General features: G+C 33.1%; 2 protein-coding genes across 2 annotated transcripts in view; both read left to right on the top strand.

Moving 5' to 3' along the window:
- Positions 1 to 565: 565 nt before the first annotated feature.
- On the top strand, positions 566 to 1,637 carry LOC128996111 (uncharacterized). Its single transcript, XM_054421224.1, has 2 exons — positions 566 to 720; positions 1,245 to 1,637. The coding sequence occupies exons 1-2, from the start codon at positions 592 to 594 to the stop codon at positions 1,431 to 1,433; spliced, it is 318 nt and encodes a 105-aa protein (XP_054277199.1). The 5' UTR covers positions 566 to 591; the 3' UTR covers positions 1,434 to 1,637.
- A 6,156-nt stretch (positions 1,638 to 7,793) lies between these two features.
- Positions 7,794 to 12,758, top strand: part of LOC128996513 (E3 ubiquitin-protein ligase RNF123-like) — an 18,022-nt gene continuing 13,057 nt past the window's right edge. Inside the window, exons 1-4 of the mRNA XM_054421891.1 lie at positions 7,794 to 8,519; positions 10,409 to 10,484; positions 11,253 to 11,357; positions 12,021 to 12,077. Coding sequence (XP_054277866.1) covers positions 7,794 to 8,519; positions 10,409 to 10,484; positions 11,253 to 11,357; positions 12,021 to 12,077 — 964 coding nt within the window. The remainder of the gene's footprint in view (positions 8,520 to 10,408; positions 10,485 to 11,252; positions 11,358 to 12,020; positions 12,078 to 12,758) is intronic.

Below are 12,758 nucleotides of genomic sequence, written 5' to 3'. Positions count from 1 at the left end.
TCGATTTTTAAGGTGGTAACGTTTGACTGACAAACGCTTCTCGCTTCTGCCATTTAGTGTTGAGTGTAGATAGTTTTCCAAATGTGTGGAGTAAATAGAATGTTAAATTGTTAGCCTTATGTAAGAAATAATGGATAAATAATAATATCTTAATAAATTAATTTAAAAACACTTATGGTGGACTTAAAAGCGCTTTTATGGCATGTCATTTAACGATGACGTTGTTTACCATGAAAACAATTTGTTTAATAAGGATATTTGTACATTTATATCTGAAATTCATTTATATCATAAAACTACTGTTTGTATATTTAAATAAATATTTAGCGCTGAGCTGATAATTATCCTTGATGATGCAAGGCTTATCGTGGCGTGCAAAAACTCTTGATAGGGATTATCATGGATGCAGCATTAGTTTATCAAAACATAATAATTTGCGTAACCATTACAAAGTGCAGCGTTGCAGCGTGTGTGTTTAATGACTTCCGACTGATAACGTAAATACCACGTGTGGAGGTTAAGGTCAAAGACGTCATATCTTATCAGTATATATATAGATATATAATTCGCGCACACAAAATCATTATCATCATGTCTTCCTCCAACGCGCTGACCACACCCTCCACCTGGGACGTTTCCATCGTCGAGGGATCAGGCCTGGAGAGTCTTGAAGACCTCTACATTATCTTGAAGGCAGTGTTCCCTCAACCTAATGTTCAGGTAGGAAAAAAATAAAAATATTATTGATAAAAAACTTTAGATTTATAAACGTTATACTTTATATCTTTAAAATGTTTTCAACCAAATTCACCTAAGATTCAATAGTGATGATATGTTATATCACTATCTGATAAATACACTGTATATTAAACTTATTTGCAAGTAATAATACCCTAAATTAAATAATCATACTTATGAATTAAATTATCAATGTCAATTTCTATTTTTATATCTACATTTTGAATTATGATTATTTCAAAAATGATTGCCCAAAAAACTAAATTGTCATTGTATGGAACAAGAAGGCTTTAATTTATCGTTTCATGTTCATCATTATTTTCTTTGTTAATTAATGTTTAGGTTGATTAATTATTTTTTTACCTATAAATTAAACTTATGACTAAACCTATAACTAAACTTTGATATATTTCTAGATAAGGTACAGAAGATAACAGCACTTAATTTATTTTAACACACGTTTAAAAAATATTATAAATTAATTTTATTTTACATGTTTGTTTAAGTTTGAACGGAGGGATGACCAAACATACAGAGTACGGCTGCCGTATTGTGTGAAGCTCACATCGCTCCAGGCCAGGTTTGGGGAGTATGCTGGGGCAGTGACAATAATCTCCGCTGCGGCAGACCTCACGTTGGCTCAAACCAGACGCCTGGCTGAGCTGCGCTCGAAGATCATCAATAGTAAGAGATAGTGAAAAACCATCAATTACTATAGTACAATTCATCGTAGGGACTAGCCAATTATAGAAAAATACATTTTATAATTTGAATAAGAAATACTCCATATCATTGTCAAATATAAATTACTATTCTATTGTAATCTGTTAACGATGCAAAACTATCTTGCAACGATTAAACTCAAATTTTGTAAACCATGTAATACGTGGTACAGAGAATCTGACAATCACCCTGCAAGTAACACTCATTTAAAAAATACATTGGGCTATTTGCCAATTATTGAGACCGAGTCTGCTGCAAAATGTAGGCTTAAAACCTATTACTTAACAAATGGTGAAGGATACATCGATATAGGTAATTTTTTAAAATATCACACGAAACCTTTGATTATTTCAAAAATTCAAGAACACCTTCTTAAGTCGAAAACTCTGAAATGTAATATTATTTTAAAATGTATCTATGCAAGAACTGAAGGAGAAGAAGATGAAATCAAAGAACTGTCATTTAAGACTGCAAACGAGCCCATACTACTAGGTACAGATCTAAACACGTATTGTAAAAACGCTTTTGATAAACTTTTAACAGAACAATCAGAACACCAAGGTAAAGGTTCAGGATGGAGTCTAAAGAGTATTATAGGGCTGGAACTAAGAATTAATAAATACTATCCATTAAGAGGATGTAAACATATATCCTTACCAGCTTTCATTGCAAACAAGAAAGCTGTTGTAAATGTAAAGAATCAGGATGATTATTGCTTCAAGTATAGTATATGGGCGAAAAATGTACCTCGTAATCCACAAAGAGTCCGCAATTATATTGATAATGCAGAAATGAATGCAGCGTATGACTGGGACTGTATTAACTATCCTGTAAAACTTAAGTCAATACCTAAATTTGAACAGATAAACAATATGTCTATAAATATATTTGGAATAGAAAAGAAACACAATAGTGAGGAATATATTGTATATCCTATTAAAGTAACAAAACAAGAAAAAGATGATCACCGTGATTTATTACTATTGAAAAATGAAACAACATCTCACTATGTGTGGATTAAAAACTTTGATAAATTAGTAAGCGCGCAAACCTCTAACCACAACGGAAGAAAATTTGTTTGTAAATCATGTTTAATCCATTTTAATGATAAACCTACCTTCGATGTACATAAACAGCTATGTAACAATCATGAACCTGTTGCTGTAGAAATGCCTAATGAAGATAATTGTAAACTTAAATTTAAAAATTTCAAACACCAACAACAAGTCCCGTACATTGTATATGCTGATTTTGAAAGTATATTAATACAAAAAAGTCCATGTAATAATTGCAATTCTTTTACCTGTAAAAATCCCAATGAATGTTGTATTAACTGTTTCCGAGTCAACTGTAAAAATTTGAATCAATGCTGTTTGAACTGTAAAAGACCGAATTGTAAGAACTCCCACACCTGCAAAACTAAACATGCTACGCAAAATCAATCTACCTCTTCAACTGTTGACTATCAAAAGCACTACCCATCAAGTTTTTGTTATTATGTTGTTTCAAGTAATGGTGAAAAATCAGAACCAGTCCTTTTTCGCGGAGAAAATGCTGTGAAGGTATTTTGCCAAAAGATCAGAGATGAAGCTCTTAAAGTGTACGAGACGTACAAAAATAAGTTGCCTATGGAGTTAACGGATGAAGAAGTGGACATGTTTGAACGTTCATCTTGCTGTCACATATGTGAAGAACAGTTTACTGCCGATAATTTAAGGGTTAGAGATCACGACCCTAATACAGGGAAATTTAGAGGTGCAAGTCATTCAAATTGTAACTTGTCATATCAAAATCCACACTTTTTGCCCGTAGTCTTGCACAATATGTCAAATTATGACCTCCATTTTATTATTAAAAGTCTCGATTATGATGAAATGGAAATAAAGGTAATCCCTAATACAGAAGAACGGTATATCTCTTTATCAAAGAAAGTTGCTGCTAGATTTGAAATTCGTTTTCTTGATTCGTACAAATTTATGTCTAGAAGTCTTGATGAACTAGTCAAAAATCTTGACAAAAATCAATTCAATGAAACACTTTCTTATTTCGGTTATGATAAACTTAATATTGTTACAAAAAAAGGCTGTTTTCCCTACGAATACATAGATGGCTGGGAAAAATTTAATGAGACTAGCTTGCCTTCTATTGATCAGTTTTACAGCTCTCTAAATAAGTCAGAAGTTGCTGTAGAAGATTATAATAGGGCTGTTGAGGTTTGGAACAAATTTAACTGTCAAACCTTAGGAGAATTTTCTGATATCTACCTTAAGACTGATGTGTTACTATTAAGCGATGTATTTGAAAATTTCCGAAAAGTTTGTAAATCCAATTATGGTTTGGACCCAGGTTGGTATTTCACAGCTCCTGGCCTTTCGTTCGACGCGTGTCTTAAATTGACTAAAGTTGAAATCGATTTGTTAACAAGCTATGAACAGTACATGTTCATAGAAGCTGGTATTCGTGGTGGTATTTCTATGTGCACTAAACGTTACTGCGAGGCATCAAATAAGTATTTAGTTTCAGAAACAAATCTTGACTCGGAATCACAACCTGGTGTCAAACCTATGGATCAGGGACTCTGGACAGTTGATAATTCAAACTTTATATTATTCCTAGATATAAATAACCTTTATGGGGCTGCAATGGGAGAAAGTTTACCGTTAAAGGACTTTAAATGGTTAACCCCTGTTGAAATTGATGAAGTAAAAAATAAAATTAATGATATTGGTGAAAATGATGAAGTAGGGTTTATACTTGAGGTAGATCTAGATTATCCGGCACATCTACATGAACAACACAACGACTTACCATTTTGCGCCCAAAGAAAAGTACCACCAGGTAGTAAACATTCAAAATTGTTAACAACTTTAGAACCTAAACGTAATTACATAATTCACAGCCAAGCGTTAAAACAGGCCGTAGAGCATGGATTGGTTTTGGTTAAAATCCATAGAGGTATGAAATTTGTTCAGTCTAAGTGGTTGTATGGATACATCGAAAAAAACACAACATTTAGAAAAAATGCGCAAAATGAGTTTGAAAAGGAGTTTTTCAAACTCATGAACAATTCGGTTTATGGCAAATGTATGGAAAACGTAAGAAACAGAATGAATATGGAAATAGTTTGTAGCACTAAAAGGCTCGATAAGCTTATTGCTAAGCCTAATTTTCGTGATAGAACTATATTTACAGAAAAACTGATAGCAGTTCATCTAAATAAAACTAAAGTAAATTTTAACAAACCCATTGCAGTAGGTATGGCTATTCTTGAACTAAGCAAAATCGTAATGTATAGATATTTTTATGATATTTTTCCTCGTGTATTTGGTCAAGGAAATGTAGAACTATTATATACAGATACGGATAGTTACCTTATAAATGTAAACTCAGTTGACGTATATGAGCAAATCAAGGAGAATATACATTACTTTGACACTAGTGAGTACCCAATAACACACGCTTGTTTCTCTCTCGATAATAAGAAAAGACTTGGTGTTATGAAAGATGAAACTTTATCAGTTCCCCTAAAGAAATTCATTGGTCTTAGGACAAAGCTATATACTACTCTTAGTAAGAATTATGATTGTAAGAAACGTGCTAAGGGTGTAAAGAAAAGTGTTGTTAAAAATGAAATAACTTTTCAGGACTACGAGAGAGCTTTGTTTTGTAATCAAAACCAGTACAAAGAAATGAATATAATTAGGAGTAGGAAACATGATGTATACACAACGAAAGTACGAAAACTAGCGTTATCGTCTCATGATGATAAAAGATTTGTATTAAATGATAATATCCATACCATGGCATATGGCCATTACAAACTAATTGAGAATAAAAAAAGGAAAATTGATTTACACAAAGAACTGATTGCAAAAAAAGCTAAAATGACCAATGATTCTTGTTAAGCTCAAATTATTTGTTAGATTTGTATGTAAGTTAATTTAGTTTTTTACTTTTCAGATAATGTTTTTTTGGAAACTGTACCGGTCAGGTACGAACAACTTTCTGTTGACGAGGGCTTCCTTAATATGCCTGAATACGAGAACATGGGTCGGGTTGCTATACCTCTGCACGCATTTTTCCCTTCCTGTATTTACACTATAACCTTAAATCCTGGAGAAAGAAAAACCATATCTGCGGGTATAAAAATTAGAATACCTGAAGGTTATGAAGGACAAATTCGACCGGTAGCATGGCAAGCGGAAACTTTCGGGGTGACAGTTTTAGACTCTCCAGCGTCTATTGACTCCAACCATACAGACGTAGTCAGGGTTAACCTAATAAATCATGGAAACGAGCCGTTCAGCATTAATTACTGTAGTCACATCGCAGATCTTGTCCTAATAAAGGTTGCTAGGGTGTGTTGGGTCTTAAACGGTGGTTCCGAAGATCACGATGATCCGGACTGTAAATTAGAGGAAATAATTGTTGACAATCATGTGTCTGTCATTGTAAGAAGGGACATTATCTAGTTACAAATAAATCAAGTAATTTGAGCTTTACAGTAAATTTATGTAAATAGTGGAATAATAGAAAGTATTATGACTGTAATGAAAAAAACTGTAAACTTAACTTATCTATTTAGTTTGATTGTTTATGTTTTTAATTACTGTAACCATTGAATCTTCAAATTAATACATAGATTTTTTTTCATAATTTTGTAAGTGTAACAATTATATTTGACATTTGTTATGTATATTTGTAATTTTGATATGTTTGTAAATAAATATAAATTATTTTGACATACAATCTGTGTTCAGTGTTATTTATTACCTACCTTGTTTCAGATTAATTTATCTCCCTTTCATTTATCTGATATAAATATATATTTATACACAATTAAATATTACGTCATGAATAAAAACATAGTTATATCAATCAAAATAAGAGAATAGCATCATTTGATGTTTGACTTTCAAGACGATGAAACCAAGTATCGACAAGTTTGGAGGTTATATAGGTTTTACTTCCAAAGAAAACGTTGTAGTAGGACCTTCAGGAATAGGTTTCAAGCTAACTGATAAACAAAATTTTAATATTGAAAACAAAAGGTTAACAAACGTAGGGGAAGCTGTCGATTCTAGTGATGCCGTTACTTTAAATTATATTTCATCAAAATGTCTATTGTTAGAGGATAAACAAGTTAATTTAAGAAAGAGAAAAATTGTTAATGTCAATGATCCTGAATCAGACATGGATGTTGTTAATAAGAGGTACTTTCAAAATAGTATGGACAAAGAACTACGAGATACTATTAAGTTTGATAGAAAGAAATTTATTATTGATTGCGAAAATCATAATATTAAAAATATATCAAACCCTGTAGATGGAAAAGATGCAATATCTCTCGATTATTTCAAAAGCAATACTTTAATGTATGAAAATGGCAATTTTAATGCTAAAAGAATGAGAATTAACAATATTGGAGATCCTACCGAGTTAACGGATGTAGTTTCTAAACAATACATCGAAAATTATGTTAATTCACAGATTAATTTAAAATGTGTGACTTTTGGTATCAATGATGAAATTAATATGAAGAATAAACGATTGAGCTTTTTTAAAATTGAAAAAGATCCAACCGATGACTCTGATGCAATAAATAAACTTTATCTAGATAAAGAATTAGTTAGGGTAAATCAAATAATTAGCAAGACGGTGGAATCCTTCATTAAACCAGAAAAAGGAGAATTAAACTTTAAAAAGTTTATAATTAATATAAATGAAGCCATAAATAATTATTCTCCCATTACTTTAGGTCAGGCAAGAACACTCATGCAGAAGTATTTATACATTGATGACAAAAGTGAAGTAAATATCAATAATTCAATAATAACAAATGTCAAAAAGCCAATTGAAAGACATGATGTTGCAAACAAAGAATATGTAGATGAAACAGTACGAAGCAACAATACAACTTTAGTTGAAGTGGTACTGAGGGAAATGATAAAGGATTATATTAAACCTGATATGAATGGTGTCATAGATTTAAAAAAGTATAATATTCAATTGGTTGTCAAAGCGAGCGAGAATGAAAATTCACCTGTGACTCGTAAACAATTAGATGCTTTCAAAAACAGGATAAACTCTGATATGTCACGTATTGATGAAAAGCTTAAGGTTTTTTATCCAGCTTCTTCGTTGACTGCAAGGTCCCGAAATAGAGAAGGTAAGCCCATATCAGATGTCATGAGTGCAATGATAAATGACTTAGCTTATCTTAGGTCTGAAATAAAAACCTTGAAAGAAAGTAAATCAACAGAAGATGATGATAAAGACGACTTTTGGGATAGGGTAGGTAAGTTGAATAGCAAGTAGGACTGGTCATCAGTATGGTTCTGAGCTTCAAACGAGGTGGAGGTCTAATTAATAAGCTTATTGATAACCTACCTTTTGAGGCACATCTGTTGGGTGGATACCAATTTTGTGGGGCTGGTACTAAATTGGAGAAACGTCTGGCAAGGGGCGACAAAGGGATCAATCCACTTGATAGTTACTGCAAGGAACACGATATAGCATACGCTCAGAACAAGGATTTAACGAGTAGACACAAAGCTGACAGGCTGCTGGCCGATAGGGCGTGGACGAGAGTATCGGCTCCGGACGCTAAACTCGGTGAAAAGGTAAACGCTTTTTTAGTAACGAACGCTATGAAAGCAAAACTTAAACTCGGTGCTGGTATGAAGAAATCGAAGTCAGAAAGTGTTACAAAGAAAAGGCAGAAAAGGAGTCCGAAACATGACAGTAAGAATGGAAATACACAGAAGAAACACCTCAAGGATGCTATACTGGCGGCTAAAAACGAACTTAAAAAGAGTAAAAGCAAAGAACTTAAGGTATTGGTTCCTGCAGCGTTGAAAGCTGCAAGAAATGCGATGAGGGGTGGTAAAAAGGATCAAATAAAAAAACCTAGAATCATACCCATACCCAAATCTGGAGGAGCGTTACCGTTCCTGTTGCCATTATTTGCCGGACTGTCTGCCATCGGAAGTCTGGCCGGCGGAGCTACCTCAGTGTATAAAGCCATAAACGAAGTTAACAGAGCAAGAAAGGAAAATGTAAGTGACGTTAAGATTAAAACAGGAAAAGGATTGTATTTGAGACCATACAAACAAGGGATGGGTATTTTTTTAGATCAAACGCACTAACCAATCTGGATTTGGAAAGGTATGCTAAACGATTGAAAATACCTTACTTTAGAGGAGTATTCTCTAAGGATAAACTGCCTTTGCATCCATGGAATAAAGAAGCGATAATCATAAACTTAGACGATGATGATGGGCCCGGGACTCATTGGGTCGCTTTACGTAAAGATGGATCACATGCAAAGTATTACGACAGTTTTGGGAACCTCAAACCACCAATGGAAGTTATACATTATTTAAAAAACTGTATTATTTTGTATAACTATGTTAGGGATCAAAATTTTAACACTGAAATATGTGGACAGTTGTGTTTGAAATTTCTGTCTGATTGTAATTAAAATATTCTCCAATAACTATCTCAGTCATTATTTGACCATCGTACAAGCAACATGTCTCACCTATTTGTAATTTCGGGAAATAGTTCACTCTTAAGCTGTGAAATATTCCCCAAAATTGAACTAGAAAATGATCGAGATTACGTGTTAGGGTTCATCAATTTTGAAACATTTAATTCAATTCCAAATGTTGAGGAAGGGTGTAATATGTTTTATTATCTTACCGATAAAAATGAAGAGGTGGGTATAGAAATACCTACTGGATCATATGAAGTTAAAGATTTGCAAAAGTATTTACGAAAGGTTCTTGGAGATAAGAGAGGTGAAACAGAAACTGACATCGATACTAGCTTATCATACAAAAATGCGTATCCCATTAATCATGATGTACTGATAACAATTCAACCAAACAATAATACGTTAAAAAGTGAGATAAAGTGTTCCAAAGACATCGACTTCACTCCTTCAGACTCAATAGGTCCTTTATTAGGTTTCAAAAATAGAAAATTAAACAAGTTTTTCACTCATGTGTCGGATGGAACGGTAAACGTCTTAAAAGTCAATACTATAAACGTGGAGTGTAATATAATTACGTCTTCGTTTGTAAATAGTAATCCAAGTCATGTGATACATACATTCTTTCCCACTGTTCCACCAGGATTTAAAATAGTTGAAACTCCCGCCAATATAATCTATCTTCCAATCAACACAAGGACGATTGATAACATATCCCTTAAAATAACTGATCAAAATGGTAAACCTATCAATTTCCGTGAAGAAACCATCACAGTAACATTACATCTTAAACGTTTGTAATCATGCCTATGATCTTCACCCCAGTTAAGAACATACCGTATTTGAAAACCGTGAACATTTCTACACCGGACACCGTGAAGAGAGGTTCTCTTTCTAAGAGTAATAGAGACTTTTTAGTATCATTAGGCTTAAAAATTAAACATGGCTGGTAGTATATTACAAGTAAGAGAGCAAATTTACTTTGACGAATCGATAAATAAAATAGAAGTACACGCACATCAACCATATGCTAATTCTTCATTCAACAATAATGATGAAATTAGAATACCAATCCAACATCAAGATATCTATACGTATCCCTGCAACAGTACTCTCTACATCGAGGGGGTGGTTAAATCAACAAATACAAAATTCATTAATAACGGATATGCTTATTTATTTGATGAAATACGATACGAAATCGGTGGAGTTGAAATAGATAGGGTGAAAAACGTTGGAATTACAAGTACAATGAAAGGTTATCTGTCTTTTAATGATAGTGACATTAAAATGTTAACTAATGCAGGCTGGACGAGTGAAAAAGGTAGTTTATTGACTCTCAAAGAAGACAGTACAAATAAAGGTACTTTCTATTTTAATGTCTGCATTCCTCTTAAGATTTTAATTGGGTTCGCTGAGGATTATAATAAAATTATATTAAACGTTAAACAGGAACTTATACTTATAAGATCAAGAACTGACCTAAATGCTATGCTTGGTGAGGTTAAGACTGAAACAGGAGCTGCAGGTACAAGTACAAGTATCGAGCCAACGATGGACATTAACATCAAGAAAATTCAATGGAGAGTTCCCTACGTATTCCCATCAGATCAAGAAAAACTATCTTTACTCAAAGTTATTGAAAAAAATCAATCAATTTTCATCAATTTTAGAACATGGGAGCTTTATGAATATCCTTTATTACCACAATCAAATAGACAGACATGGAATGTAAAAACATCAACTCAGTTGGAAAAACCACGATATGTTGTATTAGCATTTCAAACGGACAGATCAAACAATATCAAAAAAATGTCAGCGAATTTGATATATGTGACGTTTCAAATGTAAAACTTTATTTGAATTCAGAGTGTTACCCGTATGACGATATGAACCTTGATCAGTCCAAGAATCAGCTAGCGATTCTTTATGAAATGTATGTAAAATTTCAAGAAAACTACTATTTTAAAAAGGGCGAACCCCTATTCACATATAGTGAATTTGTAACACATGCTCCGTTAATTGTAATCGATTGTTCCAGACAAAACGAATCCATAAAATCAGGACCAGTGGATATAAGATTAGAGTTTGAATCGAAAAGTACAATCGCAGCTAAAACTACAGCATATTGTTTAATATTACACGATCGTGTCGTTGAATACAACCCGATGACAAGTTTGGTAAAAAAGTTAGTATGAGGTGAAAAAAGGAAAACAAAAGGTCAGGAACAAGGTCAAGGGTTAGTAGGTTGAGATTAAACAAGTTGTAACGTGATAATTCACAATTTTTATTCCAGTTGCTAACAAGATGTCGAACAGAACAGTCGTATGTGATATCCAAGGGTTCCGTGGACTAAAAAATGAGTTCATCGTGAAGGAAGCAGCTTTTCTCACAACTTCAGGTAGTAAAGTGCAATCGATTATTTTCAAACCACCTTTTCCATATACAGCGTTACCTGAAACACAACAAAAGGTTGCAACATGGGTTAAGCAATTCTGTCATGGAATTGACTGGAATGACGGTTACACTCCATATTTCGAAATGAAGAATATTTTTAACAGGATATTAGGATCTTACGATGTTGTATTAGTCAAAGGTATGGAAAAAAAGATTTTTATTGAAAATACTTTATCGAATAAAACTGTGTCCGTGCGGGATATGGATGAAATTTGTTGTCCAAGAATCAACGATCTGAGAAAACAGATGAGCTTTAGAAAGTGTTTTTACCATTCTCGAACGACTGATCAATGTGCAAGTGAAAATGTTAGACTGTTGTTACACTGGTATATAAACAAGGTTGAAAAGAAATCCACATTATTGGAGATCGAAGACAAAACAGTTGACAAGATTGGAGAAATTATTGATAAATTCAATACGCTTGATAAATACGGTAACAGAACTTTAGCCAATTTAAAAATACAAGAAATATCTTACCTACCGAAAGAGTATTTTGTACATCACGTGTCCCCGAGTGACCTATGGCACGTGTGGGACCTTCTCCCAGATCACAAAAAAGATAAGCTAAAGGATATAATTTACTGCTATGAACATTACAACTCCTCAGGTGCGGGTACAGATCACATCGACGGAAAACCTCAGAGAAAAGAAAATTGTGCAAGATGTACGCAATCGAATTAGAGCTTTTTATTCAAAGTAATCCACAAATCGTTCAACATTTTAACGGAATATTTCACGCTGAAGGTAGAATACCTTCATACATCAACTATCCCTCATCATATATATTCAATACTGGAGACCGATGGGTAGCCGTTTACATTGACGAATTTCATCGGGGGTGAATATTTTGATAGTTTCGGTTTACCTCCACCTTACAAAATATTTCTCTTCATTCAAAATGCTACTGAAAAATGGAGTTACAATCGACATCGAATACAGAGTGAATCATCAGACTACAGTGGATACTACACTTTGATGTATCTGATCCATCGATCTTCTGGGCAAGACATTGAGGGGTTTACATCATTATTTTCAGACTGCACAGACGAGGAGAAAGATAAGCGTATCGGTGATCTGTTTTCAAAAAGCTTTAATAGTTCAAAAAATTAAGTCAGTAAAACTTGCTGTAGAAAAAATGAAATCTTTATATCATAGGATGGAAAATAGAAACCATGTGGAAATAAAATAGTTTTCATTTATATTTTTTCGTTTATTATTTATATTCCCTTGTGTACTACTTATAAGATTACATAAGAATTTAAGAATGCCGATCAATCTCATTTCTGCATAGAACGTGGTAAGAGAAGGTTATCTCATAATAATGAAGGTGATTAATCAAAACTTT

This window comes from Macrosteles quadrilineatus, unplaced genomic scaffold, assembly GCF_028750875.1.
Source record: "Macrosteles quadrilineatus isolate MER2022 unplaced genomic scaffold, UCM_ALF_1.0 Scaffold_6__1_contigs__length_79288215, whole genome shotgun sequence".
Classification (NCBI taxonomy): domain Eukaryota; kingdom Metazoa; phylum Arthropoda; class Insecta; order Hemiptera; family Cicadellidae; genus Macrosteles; species Macrosteles quadrilineatus.
Note: the sequence above shows the minus strand (reverse complement) of the source record. Positions and strands in the feature narration are given on the sequence as shown.

Coding starts and splice junctions, on each gene's coding strand:
- LOC128996111 (XM_054421224.1), top strand. CDS start 592: ATGTCTTCCTCCAACGCGCTGACCACACCCTCCACCTGGGACGTTTCC. Junction 721..1,244: donor TCCCTCAACCTAATGTTCAG/GTAGGAAAAAAA, acceptor TGTTTGTTTAAG/TTTGAACGGAGGGATGACCA.